At 38.9% G+C, this 16,422-nt stretch overlaps 1 protein-coding gene across 2 annotated transcripts in view; it reads right to left on the bottom strand.

The window, feature by feature from the left end:
• Positions 1-10,535: 10,535 nt before the first annotated feature.
• The window catches only part of EPC2 (enhancer of polycomb homolog 2), a 107,143-nt gene continuing 101,256 nt past the window's right edge, over positions 10,536-16,422 (bottom strand). For both annotated transcript variants that reach the window (XM_084893036.1, XM_084893037.1), the window contains 3 exons: positions 14,626-14,785; positions 13,380-13,713; positions 10,536-12,451 (listed from right to left, as the gene is read on the bottom strand). In XM_084893036.1, coding sequence (XP_084749162.1) covers positions 12,379-12,451; positions 13,380-13,713; positions 14,626-14,785 — 567 coding nt within the window. In that variant the 3' untranslated portion in view covers positions 10,536-12,378. The remainder of the gene's footprint in view (positions 12,452-13,379; positions 13,714-14,625; positions 14,786-16,422) is intronic.

Raw genomic sequence — 16,422 nt, 5'->3', positions numbered from 1 at the left:
TAGGGGCAATCAGGCAGGTAGAGGCAGTTAGGGATGATCAGACAGGCAGGTAGGCAGGTGAGCAGTTAGGAGCTAGCAATTCCAGATTGCGAGAGAGATGTCCAACTGCTGGTTTAGGCCCGATCCCTGGTCTTAGGCTCTACAGCAGTGGTTCTCAACCTGTGGTCATAAACCACAGGTTGAGAATCGCTAGCAGGGTTGCCTAAGACCATCGGAAAACACAGATATTTACATTATGATTCATAACAGTAGCAAAATTACAGTTATGAAGTAGCAATGAAAATAATTGCTACTTCATGAGGGTCACCACAACATGAGGAACTGTATTAAAGGGTTGTGGCATTAGCCGAATCTGGTTTGGCTCAGTGGATAGAGCGTCGGCCTGCGGACTGAAAGGTCCTGGGTTCGATTCTGGTCAAGGGCATGTACCTTGGTTGCGGCACATCTCCAGTGGGAGGTGTGCAAGAGGCAGCTGATAGATGATTCTCTCTCATCGATGTTTCTAACTCTCTGTCCCTCTCTCTTCTTCTCTGTAAAAAATCAATAAAATATATTTTTAAAAAATACATAAAGGGTTGCGGCATTAGAAAGGTTGAGAACCACTACATTAAAATGATTAAGTTTATGTTATGTGAAAAAAAAAAAAGTGTGTCTGTAAAATCCAAACATTAAGAAAGAAAAGATCCTTCCTTAATATCAGGTAGGATAGAATTTAGACCAAAAATCACTATGCATGATAAAGGAGGGTACCCTAAATAAAATGATTTAAACTTCATATTGAAAAATAAAATAGAAAAAACAGGCAGAATAATTTATAAAAAGAGGAGCTATCAGATATTTATAATACTATAAAGCCTAAGTATTAAAACAATAAGATATTGGCACACAATTAGATAACACCAATAGAATAGAAAAAACAAACAAACTGAAATAGACCCAAATATATGTAAGAATTTAGAATATGATAAAGGCAGGGTGTCATCAACGAAGAAAAAGTGTACTTACTAATAAAAATTTGATAAAATATTGGACAAATATAAACTTGAACCTATATCTCATATCATTTGCCAGGATAAACTGCAAATGGATCAATGTTTAAATATTAAAAAAATGAAATGATACAAGTCTTAGAAGATATCCAAGGAATAAATTCTTTATAATTTATGAGTAGGAAAAGCTCTTTTAACCATGCTCAATAATCGAAGGCATTAAAAATTGATGCACTTGACTACATAAACAAAAAAATTGTGTGATAATAAATATATTAAGCCAAGTCATAAGACATATACTCGCAATCCTATCGTAAAGTGCTATTTTTTTTTTTGTAAAGTGTTGCTAGAAACTAAGTAAAGGACCAATAATCCAATTTAAAAAATGGTGAACATAAAAGTGGTCCTTAAGTTTATGAAAAGATAATCTCTTTCCATATGAAATAGTATCTTCACCTCTCAGGTTGACAAACCTGAAGTCTAAAAACACTATTGGTGAGGCTCAGTGGAAACAGACACTCAAACATGACTAGTGAGAGTGCAAAATCCCATACCCTCCAGAATTCTGTGAATATCTACTCAAACTGCAACAAACAAAAAACTCATTGACACAGACAACACAATGAGAAACACTGTGAGAACAAGCCAGAAACTAATAAATATGGAAACATGGCTATCTGTGAGGGGGATGGGGAAAGCATGGGGAACCTTTGTGCAATGTCTTCATTGCTCAATCCCTGCACCTAAAAACACTGGTATGTGATAGGCCTTCAGTGAGTATTTATTGAATGAATGAATAATAGGCTTCAATGAATATTTATTGAATGAATGAATGAATGAATGAATGAGACATATCCTGTATGGTCTTAAAGAGTAGAGCATCAGGAAAATCCAATAAAGCAGTCAAAGCAGGAATAGACTTCACCAGAAGATCCCAAAGGATCACTTGTTAGTATTTTGATTCCTAAACCTGGGTACTATATGAGAAATTTTTTTTCCGGTGGTGGTGGGGGGGGGGCGGGCAGAATTTAAAAGCAGACTTGAAATTATCTGCAGTATTAAACTGGTGCTTAATCAATAATAATAAAGAAATTTCTAACATTTAAAAACAAAACAAAAAAAGCATACCTCTAGGACTCATTTAGCCTGAATTAGAATCTCTGAAGGAATAGACAGAAGTCTATTAATTAATTAATTAATTAATTAATTTAGGCTCTCAGGAAATCCTGATGGAATCAGCGTAGCACAGTCATTCACTTTTTATTCAGGAACTACTTACTGAGCCTCTGTTTACACTCCAGGCTGCTGCTGTAGGAGGTACTGAGGACAGAGCCAGGAATAAGACAGGCATTGTTCCAGCTCTAATGAGACTGGAAGTCGGAGAATCAGGCAACAAGCAAGTAAATGGACAAATACACCAATAATTTTAGGTAGAATTACATGCTATGACGAAAGTAAAACAAAAGTGAAGTGATAGAGAGCTTAACTGCAGAATTTAGGAAAGGTTGGGAAAGGCCCCCTGAGGATGTAGTTCGGCTGGAAACTGTATAAGAAGGAGCTACAGTCATGTGAAGGTGCGAAGAAAGGGTATTTCAGAGGAAGGAGAGCACAAGGCTGTGATAGCAACAGCTTGATAGATACCCGGTAGACCAGAAGGCCCTTGTGGCCACGGGGAGGACAGAGGTAAATCTGCTCTAAGAGTTGAGCAGGCAGCAGGCCAAGAAAGGCTGTGCAGGTTAGGGCAGAGAGCTGGGTTTTTATTTTAAGAGCAGTGTGAAGCCCTAGAGTCCGGGAACCACGTTAGGGGGGTTTAAACATCCCATCTGGCCAATGCAGGAGCTGGAACCAAGACCCATCATCGGTTGGCTGTTTTCCATCCTCATCCTCCCCATTGGTACATGTGCATGTATTTTTTACCACAGGGCCAAAACCTAACATTTTATATCCCTGACAGTGCCCAAGGGTGTCTTAAACAAAGCGAGTGGTCAACAGTTGTTGCTGCTTAAAATGATAAATTCAGATATTTTGAAAACTTAAATCAAAAGACACCTTATCCAGATTTCCATGTGATCTCTCCAGATTTCTTGAGCATTAGTAGCAGGAGCTTACTACTCCACTAATTTATGATTTTTCAGTGAAACTACTAGTTTGAAAGATACATCTAATTTAAATACTTGCAAACAAGGATTTTTAATCCAATGAAATTAGGCTGAATTCATGAATATATACATTCTGAAAAGTTAGCTTGCAATTAAAAAGTTTAAAATAATAAATTTCTACTTACATGCAATAATGTTAAGTATTACCATAGATGCAAATGGATATTTAAAATACTAACTTCAAGGCATGCAGTTGTTAATGGCCTCTAAACCCATGAAATGTGTATACTAAACTCTCTAAATGTTCATTAGTAACACGGCCACCCGATATTTTCAAACTTAGGACTTAAAACTAAGAGCTAAAAACTGCTTAAGTTTTGTTGGACCAAGATGGTGAGTGCTAAGTGGAAAACTTCACCAATTCACTACTTTTCTGGCAAGTGTGTTGAAATCTGATATTTTTTGACAAAAATACACCCAGAAAGCATAATGCATAAGGAAATATTGATTAGTCACAAACCATGGATACGAGTCTTTCAGCAAACTTTGATGAAGAAATACTTCTAGCTCACAGACACCATGACAAAACCAGCAGCTAGCCAATCTGCTTCTAGATTTTCTTATACTTGAGCACAACCACTAGTTCTGTATAAGCAGAAAAATAGCTTTGAGGGAATCTTAAAACAAAACCTATTTTCTGCTACTACCCACCCACAGCCATCTGCTAGACTACAGCTCAAAGCAGATGACAGCGACCTCCCAAGAGAGCTTCCCCAGGAAATGAGTTTCTGAAGCTACAGGCCAATCATTTTAAGCATAATTGAACTATTTTAGATTTCAAGTCTGTTTGCTTAATAAGTCCAAGAGAAATGAAACTGTGTTTAGTGAGCATCATGTTTTGGTTTAAAATAACAATAAAAATGAAATATAACAAGGAAATGCCTAGATTCTGTTTGATGGTTCTAATTGCTGTTTGTTTCCTTATTTATTCAACAAATATTTCAGCAACTACCATGTGCCAGGGTCTGTGCCCAGCGCAGGAGATACAACAGAAAACAGTCCCTGTCATCATGAGGCTCATGAAGGGAGTAGTAAACAAACAATTAAAATTATTTCCTTCATGTCATTGACAGATAAGGGGCCGGGAGAGAGAATAAGAGGGGGAAGGCCAGGGGACCAATAGCTCTCTGGAGGGGTCCTCAAGGCCTAAAATAGGCAGAGAGGGGAATTCTAGGCAGAAGGGATATCTGTGCACAAAAGCACCGAGGCAGGAAATCAGTTGTTAACATCAGAACCAAGGTCTTCCAATGAGGCTCACATGTGCTGAGGCGAGGATGTAACACAGGATGCTTATGGAGCGGAAGCCAGAGCAAGACACAGAAGATCTTGCAAGTCATGGCAGAAATTCAGATTTTTAGTGTAAACGGGAAGCAATGGGGAAGGCTTTAGGAGACTATTGAGACAGTCTGATTGTTAAGGGCTATTTGCTCCCGTGTGAATGGATGGAAATGGGCAAGAATGGAAGCGGTGGGGGTTGGGCGGGTGGGGGAGTGTCATGAGGCTGTTGTAGTGCCAAGGATGGCCACGGTGTGGACAAGGTGGTGGTCATCTGAACAAGGGAAACAATGGATGGGCCTAACATATATTTTGGAGCTCATGTCAAAGACTTGATGGATTGTATTGGGCAGAGGTGGGGGCGAGGAAGGGAAGAATCAAGATGACTCTTAGGTTGCCCTAGCTCAGTGGTTGGCAAACTCATTAGTCAACAGAGCCAAATATTAACAGTACAACAATTGAAATTCCTTTTGAGAGCCAAATTTTTTAAACTTAAACTTCTTCTAATGCCACTTCTTCAAAATAGACTTGCCTAAGCCGTGGCATTTTGTGGAAGAGCCATACTCAAGGGGCCAAAGAGCCGCATGTGGCTTGAGAGCCGCAGTTTGCAGACCACGGCCCTAGCTGATGTGCCTCAGTGGATGGAGCATTCGCCTGCAGACTGAAGTGTCCCGGGTTCGATTCTGGTCAAGGGCACATGCCCAGGTTGCGGGCTCTATCCCCAGTAGGGGGTGTGCAGGAGGCAGATCTCATCAATACTTCATTTCTATTTCTCTCTCTGTATCCTTCTCTCTCTCTCTCTAAAAAAACAATTGAAACTTCTTTTTTTTTTTTTTTAAGTGGGTGATTAGTTCCTTGTGGGGAACAATTCTGTCTCGGAGCATATTGATGTTCTGGTGTGATTTGGGAACTTAGATTGCTTGAAATGGGAAGGTGTGAGGTATATTTACGAATTGCTGTAGAGAGTTTAAATAACCACAATTTTAATCTGTGATGAACTACATGACAAATTTTTTTAAAGCATATGATCTCAAAACCTTACAAGAGCAGGAAACTGCATTTGTTATATGGCAGCAATTTCAACCCTTAAAAAAACCCCAAAAAACTCATGGCATACAAAAACTAATTACTAAAATCCTGTAGCACAAAAATATATATATATTTTGCCAATCTGACAAAAGAATAGGTATAATTTTAATTCATTCACCCCAGGTATTGTGTTGAAGGTTGTCATTTTTAAGTTTGATAATCTAAGGTAAAGCATCTAAATAGTCAGATGTTGCTTGATTTAAAAATTCTTTAGGCAAACTGGTTGGAAATCACTGTTACAAGCAATTCTTCAAAGTCAGTACTGTGGAGCCATGGAGCTCTCTCAGTGGGAGGCATTCTCTGTATTCCCTTGGAGCTAAGGGGACTCAGGGAAGTAACTTATCCCCCCCTTACTTTGCAGCTAAGGAAATAAATTCTGAACTTTTCAGTACAGTTACTCGTTCACTGTCACAACCAGTAAATAGAAAGATCAGACTAGTCATTCCCAACCTTAGCTGCAGTGAACAAACACCATCTGGTAAACTTACAAACACAATCAACCAACCTTATAGCAAATAAAAAGGATTAATGCCAACAAAGAATACGTTTTAAAATTAATAATTTTAAAAATCTTGAAGTAAACAACATCCCACTTTTAGAGATTCAACCAGCCTGGGATGAGACTCACACATCTGTACCTGTGATGGCGTGATGGCGAGAAGCACCCGGGTAGGACTTGAACCCAGAATTTCTGATCAGGCCATTCTCTACTCTCTACCTCACTGCTAAATCCTCATCACCTGTATTTCCTTCCCAACCAAAACCACGCATTGCTATTCACTGGCACTGTTCCTCTGCAGAGTTTTCCCAAAGGAAGTTAGAAAACTCCCTGGGTTCCCAGACACTCCCCCCCCCCCCCCCCCCCCATGGCTACCCTGTCTCTTCTCTGCCCCCCGCCTGCCTCCCCCTCCCCTGGCTACATCGATGCTGAGGTTCTGCTGCTCAGTTTCCTTCCTTCTGGTCTACTCTTGCTCTAGCTAATCTCACCCACTCGTTCCCACATGGCTTTTCTGCTGATGTGGGCAGGCTTATCTCCAGCTGGACCTCACCTCCTCCCTGACATCCAGGACTGTGGAATTTATGGCTCACAAAGAAGCACGATGTTTGCACTGGAGAGTACCTTCAATTGTTCCTTTATAGGGGAAGACTGGTGAGTGGTAGCGGGATGGGATTGATCCAATTATTGACGTGTGGCAGACACACCCTGGAGTAACCCTAGTATTCCCATCTCTTAGCATCTATGCCTTCCCTCCCTTTGAGTATAAGGCCTGTGACTTGTTTCTAATAAAATAGGGCAAAAGGAAAAGGACTTCATGGATGTAGGTCCTCAATCAGTTGACTGCACCAACCACAGCAGATCAGGCTGCACAGGCCTGGCCTAATCAGATACTCCACGCCCTTTATGAGGTCCAGGCCTTCCCTCAAGCAAGAGACTTCACACACAGCGGAAACTCTCTCCCACTGCCAGCTTTGAAGAAGCAAATTGCTACAAATTCTACAGCCACAGGAAGTGAATTGTCTACAACCAGAGGGAGTTTAGAAGGGAATCCTTCCCTACTTGAGCCTCCAGATGAGAACACAGAGCCTGGATTTCTGCCTTGTGCTATGCTAGACTCTTCACTCACACTACATGTACCAATTTATTACTCAGCAACAGATAACTAATAATGTTTTATGTTAAAAGCAGAAATCCTGGTCCTGGCCCATGTGGCTCAGTCAGTTGGGCATTATCCAGTGCACTGAAAGGTTGCCAATTTAATTCCCAGAGCATTTCCCCAGGTTGTGGGCTTGATTCCCGGTAAAAGGCGTGAAGGATGTTCCATGCTCACATTTATGTTTCTCTCCTTCTTAGTCTCCCCAGAAATTAATAAAAACCTTAAAAAAGTAAAACAAAACAACAAAATACAAATAAAAGCTGAAAGCCTGCATCTTGGTTTTCCCTAATTTGGGTTCACTTAGGTTGACCAAAATCTACTCATGACAGTGAGAAGAGCACATAAAGGACAGGCATTAGTAAGACAAGGTGTGCGTGTGCCCACAACCTTCTGGGGTCCTGGGACTGAGCAGAGGAAAGACATAATATCATTGTATACACTAATGAAAGGTTTTCAACATCAGTAAATTTAAAAGGTCAGTATTCTATGGCCAAAACCATAGTTTGTATATGGAAGGTGAGAGAATTTTCTTTGTGATTGGGGTTGGTCTCGTGCTCTGGCAGTGAAACGTAATCCTGGCTTTCCCTGAGAATAACAGGTGCTCACTCTGAGGCAGGGTCAGTGCTCTGAGGTATCTTGTCATCTTCTTGACCTGCCATGTTCCTCTGACCTGTCAGCCAGGGAAGTATAAGTTTTGTTCAAATATGCATTGCTCCGACAAGGAATATTTCATGAACTCTTACTCTTGATATGACATAGAAGATTCCATTTCAAGATTTTCTGAAAAGCAAGGGAGCCAGCAGGGGAGTGGAGAGAGACGGGAGGTCGGATTCCTGCAGCACTGGAGCTGACAGAGATGTTGGAGGTTACCTAATTCCACCCACCAGTCCTATGATACAAGCTTGGATACAGGAAGGCGATAAAATCACCAGGCAATTAAATGGCAGAGGCATTAAAACCCAGCTCAAGCCAAGACCGGTTTGGCTCAGTGGTAGAGAGTTGGTCTGTAGACTGAAAGGTACCAGGTTCGATTCCAGTCAAGGGCATGTACATTGGTTACGGGCACATCCCTGGTAGGGGGTGTGCAAGAGGCAGCTGGTTGATGTTTCTCTCTCATCGACGTTTCTAGCTCTCTATCCCTCTCTCCTCCTCTCTGTAAAAAATCAATAATATATATATATATAATCTCCCAGCTCAACAAATTCTCTGCCAGTCTAGCACCCTGTGTAGTCTGTCTGGTCTCCCGTTGACGCCTCCTCCAAAAAATATTAATTCCTGCGTCCTTCTGAGACTTGTCACTGAAGTTGGTTAGAATTATTAGTTCTACCCAAACTCAGCGGCATTACACATAAGAGAACTACACACTCTAGTCAGCCCTGATGATATTCATGGTGAAAAAAAGTTGTCTAGACTGTATCTGTCTCCCATCTCACATCATTACTTCCTTGCTGAGAAACCAATGACATGAGGGCCATACCCTCACCTCCACCAAGCTTGTCTGTGTGGCCTCCTTTTTGGAGTTCCAGGAAAACTTGCTTATTTTACAGATAGGAACACCCAGGCCCAGAAAGGGCAAAACTCAGCCAGGTCCTGGCCCAGACTCAGGTCCCAGTGCCTTGTGTCAAGTGAGAGCCTGAGCATTTACCGGCCAGGTCTGACAGAGCAGAAACTAATTAGTTTGGGTTTGCCGGACAGATGGCTAGGAGCCAGTTGGATCTAATGCACTGTCTGAGAAGTAAAAAGCCAACATTAAGTGCCTGGAGGTGGAAGAGGGGGTGTTTTCTAAATAAATTTTAAAACCCTGCTACAGATGCTGTCAATAAGTGGACTGAAAGATACAGTAAGTACTTCTTTGAAGAACATTTCTTTCACATTAAAGATGAATGCAGTGGCTTGAGAGTGTTTACTACCTAAGTTTGATTCCTGGCTCAGTAACTTACCAGCTATGTGATGTGGGGCAAGTTATCTAACTTCTCTAAACTTCACTTTCTAAAACTGTTGTTAGGACTAAATGAACAATCACTGGGAGAGAACTCCACGTGCTCTATTGTGCTGTGGTTAGTGATTAAAACATCACTTGTCTTATAGGATAAAGTAGTCACAATTATTGAGATATCCTTAGCCTTTTGAAATTTAATTTGCCATGGCAGTTAATGGACAACAAAACATTTCAGTCAAAAGTGTGTTACTACTGATCAACAAAATTTGATCAAAATAGAGCATTATACTCAAACACAGCAGTATTTACTAGGGACACATTTCTGAAATTTTAGTCCTCCTTACTGCCCTCCCTCTCCCCACCAAAAATCCACCTTGCTAATAAAAAACACCAAGCATAGTTGCAAATACTGTATTCCCTATTTTTTAAAAAGAATCTGTGTGAATGACACACACACACACACACACACACATATATACTATCTAATAAAAAGGTGATATACAAATTAACTGTCACTCTGTCACAAAGATGGTGGTGCCCACAGCCACAAGATGGGCCAAAGCCATTATAGCTCCCTGACTGGAGAGGGTGCAGGTCAGGCTGAGGGACCCGTCCCTCCCGTAAACGAATGTCGTGCACTGGGCCTCTAGTATATATAATTTTAAATGTGCCCTCCAGGAATTGCCCCCCTCCCTTGGACTTTTGCAAAAGATATGCAACACATGGTGAAATATATTTAGAGCTACCTTCATAATACCTGGGCATAATGATGATCTCCAATTACTAGGAAAGAAAGGGTACTTACTCTCTTTAGGTAGGTGGAAGACTAGTTTATAAATACTTTTATCTATACTGAATTACAAGATATCCCAAGCACAGGATAAACAAGCAAACGAACAGACCTACTACCTCATAAAAAAAATCCTCCAAGGACTCTAGGAGCTTACTGAATTATTAATACCAACACCAGTTTCCTCAGAAAACCAAGAGAGAGATGGTGGTATTGCCCAGTGGAGGGCCATGCAAAACTGAACTGTTCTTCAATTTAATAAGGTGAAAGTAAGTATCGGTCACGAAAGATTTTGAAATGTGTGTCCAAGTAACTGAAATGCCATCCATGAAACAGTTACAACCACCAAAATAATGAAGGCTTATTTTTCTATTTTACTTCAAAAAGAACAAATAAATTGGGTCATCAGTCTGATAAATTCTGGATTTGTCACATCTCCAGAAACTGTACAAACGGATAGTTCTTTTGTTTTACTTAAATTATTTTTTAACATGTATATCACATAAGGCAAATTCACTTCATGCTTTGTTTTAGTAAAATGGAAAAAAAAGCTTTCTCCAAAATTGGCACTAACGTTATTTTAAGTTCTTAATAACGAAGAGATACATTCAACTACAGGCAGAATGAAAACAGTCATGATACATATCAAACAAAATGATTTCCTTTATATCATTAGCAATGAGAACTCCAGAGGTAGAATGGCAGAAACGAGCATGGATCCTATCAGGTCACAACCAATGAAGAAATTAAATTTATTTATTTTTCTATGGTTTTGCCCATAAATTGCTTTACACATTTAGGACCTGAATAAAAACCACTCTCAGCAGAAATCTTGGCCCATTAATTCAACTGACATATCAATTTACAACTTTTAGAACTGCAGATATAAAAAATGTAAAATATAAAATTATGTAAGTTTGAAATGGTTTTAATCATATTCATTAAAAATATTTACATTTCCCAGAACTTACTTGACAAAACGCCCTTGCAATATAATTCTACTCTAAACTTCTATTTATAAAATGAGGCTCATTTATGAGATTTCAATGAATGTTATACTGCAAATTACTTACATTTGTAAAATATTTCAAGAACTTTTCATATCAAAGGTAGTTTATATTGGATTATCTGAAACCCAATAGTGCCCACAGATGAGCTCCTTATAGTCCTTTTCATTAATGCTTGGAAAGCACTGTGAAAATGAAAAGTGCTGTTAAGTGCTATCGTCTCCCTTAAATTTTACTGACACTGTGTGCACATTGTGAAATAAACACATATGCAGCATGGCCATGTTTTGATATGTATTTTTATTTCCCTGCAGTTTTCACTTATCAAGAACAAGTAACAGGGAAAGTTGTCTGAACTAGTGCATAAACAAACATTCTGAAACACCACTACACGTATCTAATTTACAAGAACCGTATAAAAAAAGTCACTAAAACACTACACTATGAAGGTGTCCAACGCTTACAGTCAGACTTTTTCCAACCCGTTACTTGCCTTGTAGCCACAGGAAAACTCTCCAAAATTGAAAAGACAATCTTGCCACAACCCTCCCCCCTCCCAACACCTGGGATGGCTCGATATCTAGACTTCCAATAATTATTGCAATGATATAATAATGCAATACATACCTGGTAAAATACCCTTTATGTGGTGTGTTACAGTTTTAAAGCCAGTTAAAATATGCAGTCTTCAGATAAAATGTAATCCTTGAAAAATTTTCATATCTGCACAGTTTAAATGTGCTAGATGCATAATTTTTCCTAGTCCTTTTTTTCTGTGTAATTATTTTTTATAAACTGGTATTATAAATAGAAATATACATTCAAAATATATGGAAAAGTGAGTTACTACATTAAATTTGCATGTATCGATCCATCCCTTTCCCCTGCACAGTAATAGAAAATACTATTTTGCCTTGAACTTCATATTTGACAGTGAAATGCCACTAAAGTATTTACCAAAAAGTCCATCTAGTCAAATTGTGAAACAAAATGAACCAAGTGAAAACTTTACAGTTCCTTTAGAAAAAAATTACAAGAATTTCATTTCCTAGCTATGAATCTTTAACGTTTTAGACACAAAGTTGGATTTATTTTTACAAGATACAAAATGTAAACATGGCAAAATAAATAGTTAAAACAAGTGATGTAGGATCCCATTTCATGCTCATGATCCCATTAAAGAATTATTTTTTTAAATCCATTCAGTTGCAAATTCAAGTGCAAAAGCATGATGATGAATATCTACTATTCAAGTAACAGAAATAATATTGATGATACAAATAAACTATTTTACAAGGTAGTGATTTTCCCGATTTTACAAAATATACATCATATATGGATTACACATCCGATATACTGTAGTCCATTTAGGTCCATGGTTAACCTCTGTGATCCACAGAGTGTCGCCTTTTGTATTCAGCTGGAATATGAATGACTGCACACCATCAGCACAGGTCAAAGCCACATGTTTTAGGTTATGTCACTTCCATAGCTACTGTTGTCTCTGCTATTCCATTTAAACCCAATCTTTCTGGTTCATGGTTCTCTCTATAATAAGGCAAAGAGTAAAATAAACATTAACACTCTCTAGCATTTACAGATACCTTTTTATGTACTATAACTAAACATGTACTTCCCAAGAACATTTCCCAACTTTTATTATTTCTATAAAGGAATGAGAAAAAGTTCCCTTCAGCTAAGAAATCCTATTAGTTCCTAATTACTTGATTATAACTATTTACTTAGGGGGGGAAAAGGAATTTAACACAAATTTCAGTAGAAGCAAGTGATAAAATTACTTATGCAATATATAACATAGGACAATCCAATTTTTTACAATAGATGGAGCTTATGATGCTCCAAAACAATGATCACTAGGAGCACAATATTAAATTACTTTCTACTGTAGTTTAACTTTTCAGCTTCAAGGTAATATAATTATTAACCCATGCAAATCAATTTTTTAATTTATTGTTTTCATGTATTAATTTCACAGAAAGATAAGATTTAGTTAATCCCAGAATATTATCAATTTTAATATATACATAGAATAATTTACTTTCCTCTTGTGTTTAATGTTGAAGAAAACACAAATGTGATTTGAAAATTAAGGCTCTGACATGGATGTTAATAACAACTCTAATCTTCCAGACTGTTTAAACTACTAGTAAGTCATATAAGAGTAACTGAAGTTCCTAAAATAGGCTCTGTGATATATCTCTTTTGGATTGATGATTCCCAATTTATGTGGTTTTCTCCTGTGTTTTATAATTTGGCTGGCTTTTAAACACTGCAGTAATGACCTCAAACAAATAATAAATCAAAGCACTTTACACTAAGCAGATATTCAGTATCTGTTGAAGAGCAAGCCAATCAACAGACATCTATTACTTGAGCAGTAAAAAAAAGTCTTTTCCTCCCTCAGAGTAGCCAGCAGAAAGGGATAGAATGATGCCTGAAACAAGCGCACACACACCTTGCTATGCTGCTGATGGCACTGCTGGGAGTAACCTTTGGCACTCTGTCCATACTGGCAGCAACTGTGGCAAGTTTTAAGGCTGTTGGCGATGGTGCTGAAGTCCGTGTATTGATATGCACATTGACTGGAGAAACAACACTGACGTTATTGAGGTGCACTGCATTTGTCAGGCAAGAACTGTTCATGGGAAGTGTCGGAGGACTGCTTGTGCACAAGGCTGGGATTAAGTGATTTGTAGTGGTGTGGCCAACTGTCCTTACAAGTTGTACGGCTGAAATCCCTGGGTTGGATGATAAAGCCATATTGGTGGAGTATAATGTTTTAGAGGTTCCTGAAGGAGGAAAAAAAAAAAATCATTCAATTTATGTCATGAGACATATTAAAAGATTTTAATAATAAAAATATATGTAAACATTTGTAATCTAATTAAACACCATGTCAACTTTCCACATAATGGCCTCTCAAAAGACAGTTTCTGATTAGTAAGGACAACATATGCACCTGTTATAACCCCAAAGACAAAGACACCCTCTTTCTACATAAAAGGGCTTTACAAATTATTCTGTTGCCTCCATATTTGGAAATTGTATAATAGGACAGAGTGGTCCATTATGGAGGCTGAGGGCAGGTGAAGACTATAGTTGGATTTCTATTAGAATGAACACATGTAAGAACATCAGTAAGGAGAATCCATCAAGATTGTGGATGCATGCCAAAGCAAGTGAAAATCCTAAAGTTAGAGCAGTAGTTGAAGGATGTTAAGAACAGCAAGTCTCTGAGGACTCGGGGTAGTAAGAAGCAGACAGGATTTCAGAGCAATGCTGCACTTCAAGAGGAGTCAGAGAAAGCAGGCCTATGAGTATGTAAACTGGGGAGGCAAACCCATTTCAATCTTATTGATCATCCCACACAGAATTTCGTTTTCTTAACAAAGCATGGATAATTCAGCGGTGATGTTTAGTGATTAGATTGATGCATTTCCTAAGTTATGAGGCAACTGACAGGACATGGATAAAACCAGGCAGGGTGGAGTCACAGAGGTAGATATCCAGTGGGTGTAGTACAAAGGAAATAGGAAGCAGGCTCTATTTGAATGCTAAAACACATCCAGCTGTTCCACCACTCATTATCCACAGAAGACGTTTGGTACATCTTCCCCACGGATTTAAAAACAAAAATCATACCTCAAATCACTGAGTTACAACGTTGAGCTAGTAAGTACCACACAAAACCACAGGCTTACCTGAAGGCTGGACAACACCGTTTATGTTGTTGTGCCCAGTGTTCTGTTCCTTGGCCGACTCACTGCGACTGGGAACAGGCGCACTGACCACTGCAGATGCAGCAAAGTGGGCGCTGGCTGAGTCAAGTGTTTTAGACATACAGTCAGAGGTGCTTGAGCCCTGTAAAATGAACAAAATTAAACCCATTTTTTTTTAGATGTGATTCCATGAACATATTAAGAAACGGGCAAAACCCACGAAGAGGCTGTTGCTTTTTCATGCGGAACAGTTACAAGTGTTTAGATTAAGAGACAGAGGGCTCTGGCCACGCCCTGTATTGCGAGGTGGTTAGAAAGTCAGACATACACTGAAGGGTCATAGGTTTGATTCCTGGTCAGGGGCATGTACTTGGGTTGCCAGTTTACTCCCCACACCTGAGGCATGTGTCAAGCAACCAATTGATGTATCTCGCTCACATTGATGCTTCTTTCTCTCCCCCTACCTCCCCTCTGAAAAAGCAATAGGAAAAAATCCTCTGGTGAGGATTAACAAAAAAGGAAAAAAAAAAAAGAGAGAGAGAGAGAGAGAGAGAGAGACAGATCCAGGGCTTCATAGACTATTTTTGTCATGTGAAGCAGAGAAGTGACTAAAATAACTATTTCTCAGAAAGAACTAGGGGATTGAAAAAAAACAAAACAAAAAACCTTTAATGCTCTATACATTTTTTCCAGTAAGTGTTAATGAATGCCTTTAAACATACTTGACAATCTTGATACTATGAGCAAAATAAAATCTTTGTCACAATGTAAGAAAACGTGTCTTGGTCTAATCCTGGAGCAGGCTGAAAACACTTCAGGCTGGTTACCCAAGAAACTCAAAAAAAAAAAAAAAAAAGGAAATAAAAAGGCAAGTTTAATGGCATTTATTATTTTAAAAAATTTATCTTTATTGTTGAGAGTATTACAGATGTCCCCCATTGCCCTCCTCCACTCTAGGCCTTCACGGCACTATTGTCTGTGTCCATGAACTATGCATACATGCATATAAGTTCTTTGGTTAATCTCTTTCCCACTGCCTCTTCCTTCTGAGATTCATCAGTCTGTTGCATGCTTCCATGTCTCTGGAGCTTTTTGTTCGTCAATTTATTTTGTTCATTAGATTCCATAGATAAGTGAGATCGTGTGATATTTGTCTTTCTCTGACTGGCTTATTTCGCTTAGCATAACATTCTCCAGGTCCCTCCATGCTATCTCAAAGAGAAGATCTTTTTTTTTTTTAATAGCTGTATAGTATTCCATTGTGCAAATGTACCACTGCTTTTTAATCCATTCATCTACTGATGGGCACTTGGGCTGTTTTCAGATCTTAGCTATGGTAAATAAAGCTGCTACGAACATAGGGGTGCAAGTAGTCTTTCTGATTGGTTTTTTCAGGATTCTTGTATATATCCTGGGAGTGGGATCACTGGGTTGAAAGACAGCTCCATTTTTAATTTTCTGAGGAAACTCCATACTACTTTCCATAGTGGTGACACCAGTTTGCATTCCCACCAGCAGTGTATTAGGGTTCCTTTTTCTCCACATCCTCACCAGCACTTGCTTGTTGATTTGTTGATAGTAGCCATTCTGGCCAGTGTGAGGCGATTCCTCATTAGATAATTTGCATCTTTCTGATGATTAATGACATTGAGCATTTTTCCATATGTCCTTTGGCCATCTGTATGTCTGACTTGAAGTGTCTACTTAGGTTCTTTGAATGGCATTTACTCTTGATTCTGTATAAAACTGGTAGCTATTACTAACAGCCAACAACCTTAG

This window comes from Pipistrellus hanaki (genome assembly GCF_964339955.1).
Source record: "Pipistrellus hanaki genome assembly, chromosome: 8".
NCBI lineage: Eukaryota > Metazoa > Chordata > Mammalia > Chiroptera > Vespertilionidae > Pipistrellus > Pipistrellus hanaki.
Note: the sequence above shows the minus strand (reverse complement) of the source record. Positions and strands in the feature narration are given on the sequence as shown.